This window comes from Eptesicus fuscus, chromosome 1 (genome assembly GCF_027574615.1).
Source record: "Eptesicus fuscus isolate TK198812 chromosome 1, DD_ASM_mEF_20220401, whole genome shotgun sequence".
Lineage (NCBI taxonomy): Eukaryota > Metazoa > Chordata > Mammalia > Chiroptera > Vespertilionidae > Eptesicus > Eptesicus fuscus.
This window is the reverse complement of record NC_072473.1, coordinates 72,493,181-72,506,464: the sequence shown is the minus strand read 5'-3', so window position 1 is coordinate 72,506,464 and position 13,284 is coordinate 72,493,181. Positions and strand designations below refer to the sequence as shown.

Here is a 13,284-nt window from a genome sequence, read left to right as displayed (position 1 = left end):
GGTTGGTCTGTTGTTTTCCTGACTTGAGTATAATATATATTTTTATTATAGATTTTTTTAAAATAATGTTTCCCAATTTGTTTTTTAGAATCCTAGAACAGAAAAAAAACAAAACAAGAAAAAAGACAAGATTGTGACAAAGACCCAACTGGGTAGGTTTATATTTTATACTCAACTGGATAGATATATATTTTATATGTTTTTCATTGGATCTTCTAAAAATGACTGTTTAGAAAAATATACGATTAGTATACATGCACACCAATATAATTTTAAGGACTAATGAGGGTTTTTTTAACTTACATTTCAAATGTATTTTACTCCAGAAACACTTTTGCATGTGCTGTTTGATTACTGATTACTTTTCATCTCTTTGGGTCTCATGCATAAATAACACCCAATTAACATCATCATTGTTGAGTTTCCACAATGGAGCTGATGTGAAAGAACCTAACAGAATCTAGTACAAGGTAGTTGTTCAGTAAGCATTTGACCTTTTATCTTTTTTTTTTTTACATACATTTTATTAATTTTTTTTTTTTTTTACAGAGAGGAAGGGAGAGGGAGAGAGAGTTAGAAACATCGATGAGAGAGAAGCATCAATCAGCTGCCTCCTGCACACCCCCTACTGGGGATGTGCCTGCAACCAAGGTACATGCCCTTGACTGGAATTGAACCTGGGACCCTTCAATCCCCAGGCCAATGCTCTATCCACTGAGCCAAACCAGTTAGGGCTGATCTTTTTATCTTAAGATGCATTCTAGGTATTTCATGTATAGACATGTTATGGAGGTAACAAAAGGGTTCAGTATAATTATTAGTACTTTAGAGGTTAAAATATGTTTCTTTAGTGCTAGTATGGAATTAGAACCTACTAGTAAAACTAAAAATTAATAAGCTATTCTAGATATTCTTCCTGAGTGGCAGCTATTATATTGGTACCAGTCAACTGTCATCAACTTAACTGCTATTGTTCCATGAAGAAAATATTATGGATGATCCTTTACTTATGAGGGCATCCATATTAATGCAAGTATAATGAGGCAAATGCCAGAAGAAACTTGACCTTTTTCTCTCTTCCAAGTTTGGTCTAATTCTAACCTAAACCTCTACTGACAGAATTCTAACTTATGCAGCCTTCTCTCCTCAGTACATCATGAACAGACTTCAAACTCCAATTCAATTTCATACTATTTGCCTGTTTAGAACTGTCAGAATCTGAAGCTAATATGGTTACACATTTGAGTGGCATTCCTGTTCTAGGTTTTCTCATCTAAGAGAAAACAGGGTCAGAACTGAACCAAATTGCAGCACCATTTGCTAGTCCACTTACCCATGGCATTCAGCCATTCCTGGCAGAGACAATAGACCTCAGACTAGCAAGACCTATTTTCTTACTCATGCAAAAAGAGTTTTATTCCTTCTGCTATACTATATCAGTTAATGAGCATGAATTGAGAGAAGTTAAATTAGAAGGCTCCATAATTCAGAGAAATTTATTATGAAGTTGATTTCCATTTCAAGTTTAACTGTCTTCCCTCTTATTTTTTATTTTATTTTCAGGTTATCTTGGTTAGAAACTCTTCCCCATCTGGTGCTGCAACAATGAGTGGTAAATCCCTGCTCTTAAAGGTCATTCTCTTGGGTGATGGTGGAGTTGGGAAAAGCTCGCTTATGAACCGTTATGTAACGAATAAATTTGACTCCCAGGCTTTTCACACCATAGGGGTAGAGTTCTTAAATCGAGATCTGGAGGTAGATGGACGTTTTGTAACTCTCCAGATCTGGGACACTGCAGGGCAGGAACGTTTCAAGAGCCTTAGAACACCCTTCTACAGGGGAGCAGACTGCTGCCTCTTGACCTTCAGTGTGGATGACCGACAGAGCTTTGAGAACCTTGGTAACTGGCAGAAAGAATTCATCTACTATGCAGATGTGAAAGATCCTGAGCACTTCCCCTTTGTAGTTCTGGGTAACAAGGTAGACAAAGAGGATAGGCAAGTGACTACTGAGGAGGCACAAGCCTGGTGCATAGAGAATGGAGATTACCCTTATCTAGAGACAAGTGCCAAAGATGATACTAATGTGACAGTGGCCTTTGAAGAAGCTGTCAGGCAGGTGCTGGCTGTAGAGGAACAGTTGGAGCATTGCATGTTAGGTCACACTATTGACTTGAACAGTGGTTCCAAAGCAGGATCTTCATGTTGTTAAAAGTAAGAAGCCTTTTAAAGGTGTACCCCAAATTGGTCAGTCGATAGTGTAAGAATAACTGTGCCCCTCTAAAACTGTGCACACACAAAAAAGAAAGGGTGACAGATAAGGTTGTAATTGTTAATTAGAGCCTTTCACGCTGAAGTTGTAGAGCAACTTTTTAAAAAGTGCTTTATCAAGCCAAGTGTATTTTGCGTGATTTCTGCTATTTCCTTCTTGTGTGCATCAGGACATTTCAGAAAACTTTAGTCCTGAGAGATTTAAGTATTTTCTTCAAATCACAGTTTAAACTTAGAACCCAGCTGCATGAAGGAATTAAAGAGTTATAGCTATTCCTTAAAGTGTTCCATTAATCAGCTAACAAATGTCACCACCAACTCTTGCCAAGCAGTTTCTGATATGTCTGCCAAAGGGGGAAAATAATACTCTGAGCTTTATTACAATAAAATAATAATGCAAACAAGGATTTCCTAAGCTTGAATTATAAAGACATTGTAATGATTAGGAATACAAAAGTATAATGATGTATACTGCCTTGTTTAAACCTTTATGTATGCTTCGCTGCCATCTGAGCTTTTCAAAATATACCATCTCAATAAGAGATACACTGATGACACTGGAAATTGCTTATACTCCTTGTGTTTGAAGTAACAGGGTACTAGAGAATGTATTATGCTTAAATATGCCAACCACCCTTGCAAATAAATGGTTGGTCTGCTTTTACTTCATAAGTCTACTTTTGCTGCCTAGGGATGTTTCTTCTCTGACAACCTCTTATCAATTTAGCGATGCTGCTTAGTATATGGCTTTGGATGCAGTGCTCTCTGCTCATAATTTTGATGGTCATTTGGTCCATCATGCTGTGCTCTCAGAGAAGCCTTCAGAAAAGAGTGGGGGATAATGGGCTTTTCTCACAAGGTTCCTTAACTCCAATATTTATTGTATAAGAAGAAACTGGGTGTTTTGTTTTTGTTTTTTATATGTTGTACTGTATGTTCAGCTGGCCAAACTAGGATATTAAAAGTGACAAGAGAGCAGACTTTAACCCAGCATTAGAATTAATTTCTCATAATTAGAATTGTCCAACAGTGGAATGGACTGCCTTAATAGTAAACTTTCCAGTAAAAATATTCAAGTAGATGCTGGATGACCATCTGTTAAAATACCATTAAAAGGACTTCTGTACTGGCTGAATGTTTCTTTTCAGGTCCCTTCCAGCTTTAAGTTCTATAAATCTATAAGCTACAAACTACATTTCAGTGCCATGTTATAATTAGATGTATCTTAAGACAATAGCTAAGACTATGGAGAGGGACTTTTAAAATGCTCAAACTATTCTGGGATCAGCATTTAACAGTAACTACATAGCTCTATCTATTGCTTTTGTAATATGGCAGGAAAAATTCTTGAAATCTGAGTAATCATTGTGTGCCCAGATATAAATGTCCTAAAGATAAGATATTAAAATACAAAAGTGGTTGTCAAAATTTGATTACTATGACTGCCAGCTATCTATATGCATTCTGGTTCTTGTTGGTTGACTTGTTTGTCCTGCATAGCTTTTTATCTGTACTTTTTAAACATCTATGATAAAAATAGTAACCCAAGTTAGCGAGGAACGGTTATAAATGACCCCCAAAAGAGACCTGGGCCAAGGAGGGGGTGGGAGCTTTCACAAGAATACAGCTTAGAACTCTCCATTGTAGTCACATATGGAATCAGCCTTACACATAAGACCTTATGTGCTTTAAGAGCTCTGGGACTTTTTGGCCACCTAGACAAATTGAAGATGGCATTTCAACCCAGTTATACTCAATATTTCCAATATAGTCCTGACCCCATTAGCAAACTAACTTTTATGCCAGAAGTCAAAGACAGAACTGGGACCCTGTAGCTCATAAGAATTGGTCCCTATCCTGCCTATGCCTATAGCCAGCCACACTGGTTTCCAAATTCTATGATCATTTTGCTACAATCATGTTAGGGTGAAAATCTGTACGTCAGAACTGTTAAATGCTAACTCTTTTAAAGTGCATGAGACCTGGGGCCTTCTCTTTCTACTTGCACTCTGCTTAAAATAGTTTCTATTTGTAGATCTCAGGCCTTCATAAAGATCTCCATTCACTCACAAAAGTACTTGTCTCTATCAGAATGGCATGTGGTCATTTAAGTAAAAAAAAATAATTGCGTGGATATCCCATTCATAGGTCTCCTGTCCATTCAACACAAGTGTTAATTTTATTGGCAGGTTAGCTGAAGCCCCTTTCCTCATAGCCATGCCAACTTTTTTTCTGCCAAATCACTACACAATATGTTTAAAAAGCATTTAACATAAAGTGACAAAAAACAGTGGCATTTTAGTGAGCAATACTCAGTGAGGTGTTGATGTATAATTTGAATAAGATTTAAAAACACCAAAAGCTGAGATCTGTGAGTCCTGGGAACTGTGCATATAGGCTTAGAAATTGTGTACCTAGAATGTGCAGTGCAGTATTTTCAGTAGTTTTTTTCATGAACACTAAGTTTTTGAATAAGCTATTTCTAATTGAAACTATACTGTTTTTCAATGGTTCATTAGAATGTCATACAGAATATTTCTTTTGTATTTTCATGTATTGGGCTAATATCAGGGGGCCTCAGATTCCATATGTCTTCAGTGGATTGATAAATTTCAGGTTAATTTGTGCCTGCCTCAGCCATCTCTACTTTATCCTGAGGTATTCCACAATCCTCTTGTTGCAGGTGCTGCTAAAAACTCAAAATTGTGTATCAGATCTTTTGTTTCAACTGTAAAAAGTCATCTGTGTTAAAGTAAATAAAAAGTGCTTTTTGAATAACCTGTATACAATGCTTGTGCTTCTTTCCTTTTTCTCTTTTTGAGTGACTGGTGAGTATGACAGACAGTACTTATTAATCAAGTCACTCTTTCAGGCTGTATTGCATGTGACCTCTGGATCATTTTTTCACGTGGTACTCCAAGCAGCTACTACTTAGTGATCATACAGATACTTTTCTATTGATTGGAAAATAAACTAAAAGTATTAAGGTGGGAAATTCCTTTTATTTTATGCCACTTTTTAATGCATGAAGAGTGTTGGGACTGGAAGTTGGATCTTGACTCTCCACTTTATGTCTTCATTATAATTTAAACCAAATGCTAAAGAACCACAGAATATAAACAGAATATACATATTCCTTTTATTTTCTTGACTGGTATACTGTCCAGATTTTAGGAAACATGAAAATATAGGTGAAACATATCAGAAAACAGGATAATTTTGTTAACTATTCTGTTCTCTTGTTTCCATATATTGGAATTTAAAGATCAGCATCAACTGGTTTGAATGTATATGGTGGCAACTTTAAAATTATGGACTCAAGTACCTCCACAGCACATAATTTCATTTTATTTATTCCATCTGTCTCAGCTTTAGCCGTCTTTTCTCCTTGTTCTACTTTTGCCTGTGGGAACAGATTTTTTTTTTTTTGCCACCTGTAGTGTTTTTATCTCTGAGTATAATTATTTTACAGATTATCAGACTTTGCTTCAAATAAAGCACCTGAAATCTTTTTTATTAGGTTACTAGAGGCCCAGTGCATGAAAATTCATGCACTGGAGGGGGTGTCCCTCAGCCCGGCCTGCCCCCTCTCACAGTCTGGGAGCCCTCAGGGGCGGGAGGCAACCTGGCAATCAGGGGAAGGTGACACCCCCATCACACCTCTGCTGCTGCCACTGCCAGCAGCACAAGCCTCAGCTGGCCCTGGTTACCTGAGCCTTGGGCGGCCCTGGAAGGCTGGGAAGCCGCCATCCAAGGTTTGCCTGCGCCTTGGACTGGCCCTGGGCAGCTGGGGGGCTGAGGGCAGGTCCAGCTGTGCCATGCACCTGCCACCCTCCCTGTCCCCCATCCCCCCACCCCAGCTGGGCTGAAAGGACTGTGGGACTCTGGTGGGGCTGAGGGAACTGGGCACCACCATCTTGTGGCTATGGGCGCCACCATCTTTGTCACGGCATGATTTTAAATTGGCATATTTCCTCTGTATTAGGATAATGATGTAACTTTTAATCTATAGAAGATCATATAGTTATAAGCCTCTTAAAAAAGGATTTGCTCATTCCAAACTGATATTTTAAAATTAGAAAACTAGCTTTCTATCTTTGCTATTTTTCTGCCTGATTGATAGCCCAGTGGGAAATCTCCTTCTCTTGATGTCTTAAGACAGTGGTCGGTAAACTCATTAGTCAACAGAGCCAAATATCAACAGTACAACGATTGAAATTTCTTTTGAGAGTCAATTTTTTTAAAGTTAAACTTTTTCTAACGCCACTTCTTCAAAATAGACTCGCCCAGGCCATGGTATTTTGTGGAAGAGCCACACACAAGGGGCCAAAGAGCCGCATGTGGCTCACGAGCCTCAGTTTGCAGACCACGGTCTTGAGAAATAGAATAGATCCTCATTTTTTTGGAAATAGTTTGCCTATGATTCTTCCAGAAACTGGAGGGTGAGGAATAGATGGTTTTCCTTCAATTCTGTAATTGAAATTTTCAATTTCAATATAGGAGTTGGTATGAGCATCTCTACTTCCATTTTAACTACCTGCAGTAGTTCTAACTGCAACAATTTTTTTTTTTTACTCCAGTGATCCAGGTAATAATTTCACTTTTTGCTATAGAGATGTAGGATTTATTACAGTAGAGTGCTTCTCTTAATCTTGATTATAGGGCAGATAAAACTGTGATATACCTTTTGATAAAATGTTAACATATATGCATGAGTTTTTCCATATTAGTCTCTTTCTTCCTTTTGCCTTTATTGAGCTATAATTGACAAATAAAACTGAATTTATTTAAGGTGTTCAACTTGATGATTTGATATATGTAAATACTGTGAAATAATTCACAATCAAGCTAATTAACATAGCCATCACCTCACAGAGTTACCTTTCTTCTGTCTTTAATTTCCTCAAGTTGCCATCACAAATAAAGCCCTCGTTCTTTATTCCTTTCTCTTTAATAAAAGAAAGGGATAATAATAGAAACTAGGCATATGTAAAGAAAGGGTATTAAATATCCCCTTATTTATGTATTTATAAAAACTGTTAAGCAAGGATCTGCCTTTTATTTTGCTAGAGGAGGTGGTAATGTTTGTATGAGGTTTTGTTTTGTTTTTGACGGGTGAGGGGTTACTTAGTGCTTTCCCAGTGAGAATAAATGTCTTAACAGTTTAAGATGTGAAGGAATTGTCACCTTTAGTCATATTAAAACTACTGCAGTGAACTGTGTGTCTTTGCAAATTTCTTTGTCTTCTCCAAGGCAACATGGAGAATTTTGGTTCAGCCATATTTAAGTGCCTTTTTTTTTATTGAGGTATTATATGTGTACATATCTTACCATTGCCTCCCCCCTCCCCACACCCATACATGCCCTCACCCCCCAGAGTTTTGCGTCCATTGGTTATGCTTATATGCATGCATACAAGTCCTTCGTTTGATTTCTTATCTCCCCCACCTCTCCCTAACCTTCCCCCTCTAATTTGACAGTCTGTTTGATGCTTTACCATCTCTGTATCTATCTTTTTGTTCATTAGTTAATAATGTTCCTTATTATCCATAAATGAGTGAGATCATGTGGTATTTTTCTTTCATTGACTGGCTTATTTCACTTAGCATAATGTTCTCCAATTCCATCCAGGTTGCTGCAAATGATGAGAATTCCTTCTTTTTTATGGCAGCATAGTATTCCATTGTGTAGATGTACCACAGTTTTCTGATACAGTCATCTGCTGACGGGCACCTAGGCTGTTTCCAAATCTTAGCTATTGTAAATTGTGCTGCTATGAACATAGGGGTGCATATATCCTTTCTGATTGGTGTTTCTAGTTTCTTCAGATATATTCCCAGGAGTGGGATCACTGGGTAAAATGGGAGTTCCATTTTCAGTTTTTTGAGGAAACTCCATACTGTTCTCCACAGTGGCTGCACCAGTCTGCATTCCCACCAGCAGTGCATGAGGGTTCCTTTTTCTCCGCATCCTCGCCAACACTTGTTGTTTGTTGACTTGTTGATGATAGCCATTCTGACAGGTGTGAGATGGTACCGCATTGTTGTTTTGATTTGCATCTCTCGGATAATAAGTGACTTTGAGCATGTTTTCATGTGTCTCTTGGCCTTCCTTCTGTCTTCTTTTGAAAATATTCTGTTTAGGTCCATTGCCCATTTTTTTATTGGATCATTTATCTTCCTTTTATTAAGTTGCATAAGCTACCTGTAGATGTTGGAGATTAAACCTTTATCAGTGATAGCATTTGCAAATATGTTCTCCCATAGAGTGGGCTTTCTTGTTGCTTTGTTGATGGTTTCTTTTGCTGGAAAAAAGCTTTTTTATTTTGATGTAGTCCCATTTGTTAATTTTCTCTTTAGCTTCCATTGCCCTAGGGGCAGTGTCAGTGAAGAAGTTCTTTTGGCATATGTCTGAGATTTTGCTGCCTGTGGATTCCTCTAGTATTTTTATGGTTTCCCATCTTATGTTTAAGTCCTGTATCCATTTTGAGTTTATATTTGTGTATGGTGTAAGTTGGTGGTCTAGCTTCATTTTTTTGCATGTATCTGTCCAATTTTCCCAACACCATTTATTGAAGAGACTGTCCTGACTCCATTGTATGTTCATGCCTCCTTTGTCAAATATTAATTGAGCCTAGTGGTTTGGGTCGATATCTGGATTCTCTATTCTGTTCCATTGACCTATATGTCTGTTCTTGTGCCAGTACCAGCCTGTTTTGAGAACAGTGGCTTTGTAATACAGCTTGAAATCTGGTATTGAGATCCCGCCTACTTTATTCTTCTTTCTCAGAATTGCTGAGATCAGTTTATCTCTTCTCATTTCTCCTTCACTTTTCTTGGCTGCCTTAGAAACAACACATACAAGGGTGTGTTCCTTAACATGTTGCTCAGTATAGAATCTGCTAATAGGTGAAAAGTGTTGGTATAACATTTGAATCATCTATTTTTCTATTTTTTTCCAACAGGAAAACTGTGTCACCTGTAAATACTTTAAAACTTTGTCTTTATTTTTTTCTGATTACAAAAGTTATACACACACATGGTAAAAAAAAAAATGAGGAACAAAAGAAACAGAAAAGCAAGATAAAGAAAATAAAAGTCATCTGTAACTCTATTATCCTGAGGTAGCCAAATTTTATATTACTTTTTAATGTGTATTTTTTATATTTACATAACAAAATTTATATCATATTGCACACATTGACATTAATCTTTTCACTTGATAATATAGGACTTTTAGCTGTCATCATATATTCTTCTAGGAATTATATTTAATGCTTGCATAATATTCTATTGAAAAATTTATATGTAATCAAAGAGTTATTGCTAGACATTTGTTTTCCAATGGTCTCCTTTTTATAAAATAAAACTCTGGTGAACATCCCTAATATTAATCTTAATTCACATCTCTGTTTATTTCAAACTAGAGGCCCGGTGCACGAAATTCATGCACTGGGGGGGGGGAGGGTAGGGGAGTGTCCCTTAGGCCAGCCTGCACCCTCTCCAATCTGGGACCCCTCGAGGGATGTCCGACTGCCTGTTTAGGCCTGATCCTGGTGGGATTGGGCCTAAATGGGCAGTTGGACATCCCTCTCACAATCCAGGACTGGTGGCTCCCAAATGCCCGCCTGCCTGCCTTCCTGATTGCCCCTAACCGCTTCTGCCTGCCAGCCTGATCACCCCCTAACCACTCCCCTGCCAGCCTGATTGATGCTTAACTGCTCCCCTGCCAGCGTGTTTGCCCCTAACTGCCCTCCCCTTTAGGCCTGGTCACCCCTAACTGCCCGCCCCTGCAGGCCTGGGTCCCACCCAACTGCCCTTCCCTGCAGGCCTGGTCACTCCCAACTTCCCTCCTCTGCTGGCCTGGTCAGCCCTAACTGCCCTCCCCTGCAGGCTTGATTGCCCCCAACTGCCCTCCCTTGCAGGCCTGGTCACCCCTAACTGCCCTACCCTGCAGGCCTGGTCCCCCCCCAACTGCTCTCCCCTGCAGGCCTGGGTCCCACCCAACTGCCCTTCCCTGCAGGCCTGGTCACCCCCAACTTCCCTCCTCTGCCGGCCTGGTCACCCCTAACTGCCCTCTCCTGCAGGGTTGATCACCTCCAACTGCCCTCCCTTGCAGGCCTGGTCCTTCTCAACTGCCCTCCCTTGCAGGCCGGGTGCCTCCCAACTGCCCTCTCCTGCTGGCCATCTTGTGGGGCCATCTTGTGTCCACATGGGGGCAGGATCTTTGACCATATGGGGGCAGCTATATTGTGTGTTGGATTGATAGTCAATCTGCATATTACTCTTTTATTAGATAAGATAGAGGCCTGGTGCACAGGTGGGGACCAGCTAGTTTGCCCTGAAGGGTGTCCCGGATCAGGGTGGGGGTTCCCTTGGGGCGTGGGGCAGCCTGGATGAAGGGCCTATGGTGGTTTGCAGGCCAGCCATGCCCCCTGGTAACCCAAGCAGAGACCCTGGTATCTGGAATTTATTTACCTTCTACAATTGAAACTTTGTAGCCTGGAGCGGAGCCAAGCCTCCTGCTCGCTCCATGGCTGGCAGCCATTTCTTTTGGGGTTTGTGTTCTTCTATAATTGAAACTTTGTAGCCTGGAGTGGAGGCCTAGGCCAGCCAGGGCTGCAGAAGCTTTGCTTCCTCCATTGTGGGAGGAAACCCAAGCCTCCCACTCTTTCCAGCTCAGTGGCTGCTGCCATTTCTGTTTGGATTTGTTTACCTTTTATAATTGAAACTTTGTGGCCTTGAGTGGAGGCTGAGGCCTGCAACAGCATGCGGAAAGCTTGGCTTCCTTTGTTACCGGGGAAACCCAAGCCTCCCTCCTGCTCTCTGTGGCTGTAGCCATCTTGGTTGGGTTTATTTGTATACTCGCTCTGATTAGCTTGTGGGTGTGGCTTGTGGGTGCAGCGGAGTTAGGGTCAATTTGCATATTACGCTTTTATTAGGTAGGATAAGTAAGATTTATGGGTCAAAGGATATGGATTTTAATATATAATTGGCAAATTTCCCTCTAGAAAGTTGTTCCAAATTATATCAATACCAGTAGAATAAGAGGAGACCTATCAGTCACTCATAAAATATTAGCTTACTTTTTAACAACATTTGCCCAATTGGATGGGTGAAAAATGAGCTCATGTTTTTATTTGCATTTCTTTTACTCTGAGAGTGAATAGTTGTGCATATATTTATTAACCTTTTGTTTCCTGAGTTGAATAGCCCATTCTAGTCCTTAGCCCATTTGTGATGGGAAACTTTTTGTTTCTTATTGAGTGCTAGAAATTCTTTTTATATTATGGGTATTAACCTTTGATCTTATTCATATTGCTGGTTTTCTGAAATTTTATTCCATATCTCTTCCCTTTTAACTGTGTTTATGCTACTTTAAAAAAAATACTGACACTTAGGCTGTTTTCAAATCTTAGCTATTGTAAGTTGTGCTGCTATGAACATAGAGGTGCACATATCTTTCTGATTTGAGTTTCTAATTTCTTGGGAGATATTCTTAGAAGTGGGATTACTGGGTCAAATGAGAGTTCCATTTTTAATTTTTTGAGGTAATTCCATACTGTTTTTTACAGTGGCTGCACCAGTCTGCATTCCCACCAGCAGTGCACGAGGGTTCCTTTTTCTCCACATCCTCTCCAGCACTTGTCCTTTGTTGATTTGTTGATGATAGCCATTCTGACAGGTGTGAAATGGTACCATATTGTCATTTTGATTTGCATCTCTTGGATGATTAGTGACTTTGAGCATGTTTTCATATGTCTCTTAGCCTTCTGTATGTCCTCTTTAGAAAAGTGTCTATTTATGTTCTTTGCCCCTTTTTTGATTGGGTTGTTTATCTTCCTTTTGTTAAGTTGAATTAATTCTCTAAAAATTTTGGAGATTAAAGCCTTATCAGATAAGCAGATGAGTGGATTAAAAACTGTGGTACATCTACACAATGGAATACTACGCCGCTGTAAAAAAAGAAGGAACTCTTACCATTTGCAACAGCATGGATCAACCTGGAGAGAATTATACTAAGTGAAATAAGCCAGTTGGAGAAAGATAAATATCACATGATCTCACTCATTTGTGGAATGCAATGAACAACATAAACTGATGAACAAAATTAGATCCAGAGACAGAGAAGCATTGAACAGACTGTCCAACCTCAGAGGGAAGGCAGCGGAGGGGGAAAGGGTAAAGGATCAACTGAAGGACTTGTATGCATGCATATAAGCATAACCTATGGACACAGACAGTAGTGGGGTGAGGGCATGTGCAGGGGGTTGGGAATGTCTGGGGAGAGGTCAATGGGGGGAAAGGAGACATACATATGTAATACCATAAACAATAAAGAATTTAAAATTTAATAATAAATAAATAAATAAATAAATAAATACTGACAGATTATTGAAAGGGTTGTGTTCTAATAAAATAGAAAACTAGGGTCAGGGGAGAGAGAAATGCCTACTTGGCCTGTTTTTTGTTCCTCACCACATCTGAGACTATGTATTTTTTTTTTTTTAGAGAAATTATGTCTAAGTTTGTGTCAGCATGATAAAAAAAATTGGTAGAAAGCAAAATATTTATTCATCCAGGTTCTTTTCCTGCATGATGTCAAATAAATAATTTGATTTGTGTTTATTGTTATTTTTAATAAACCAATTATTCAGAAATCTTGTACAAATACAATGATTGTAATAGTTCAGTTTCCCACAAGAGGGCAATAAAGACCACTGAGTGTTCTGCCGTAGAAGAAACAAAGAGATCACAGACCTTTAGAGCTGAAGGGGCACTTAGAAATCATCCATTTAGTCTAGCCCCACCCCCGTTTTTTGTATATATAGGAAAATGGATATTTGGAGGTGTGAGCTGACTTGTTCAAGGTCATGGAGCTGACTAGTCAGAGAGCTGAGTCCTAAGTACTTTCCAGTGTACCATACTGTGATTAGTGAAATTGACACAAATTATAAACACATTCTTTTTTTCTGATTTTTTTATTTTGTTTTGCCTTTGGAGAAAAAAATTCA

At 39.1% G+C, this 13,284-nt stretch overlaps 1 protein-coding gene across 1 annotated transcript; it reads left to right on the top strand.

Annotated features, from left to right (window-relative positions):
* The first annotated feature begins 1,605 nt into the window (after positions 1-1,605).
* RAB9B (RAB9B, member RAS oncogene family) lies at positions 1,606-2,211 on the top strand. The gene has a single exon (XM_054716944.1). The coding sequence runs from the start codon at positions 1,606-1,608 to the stop codon at positions 2,209-2,211; it is 606 nt and encodes a 201-aa protein (XP_054572919.1).
* The last annotated feature ends 11,073 nt before the right edge of the window (positions 2,212-13,284 follow it).

Bases quoted from the DNA above. Each gene is read 5' to 3' on its own strand.
- RAB9B (XM_054716944.1), top strand. From the start codon at position 1,606: ATGAGTGGTAAATCCCTGCTCTTAAAGGTCATTCTCTTGGGTGATGGT.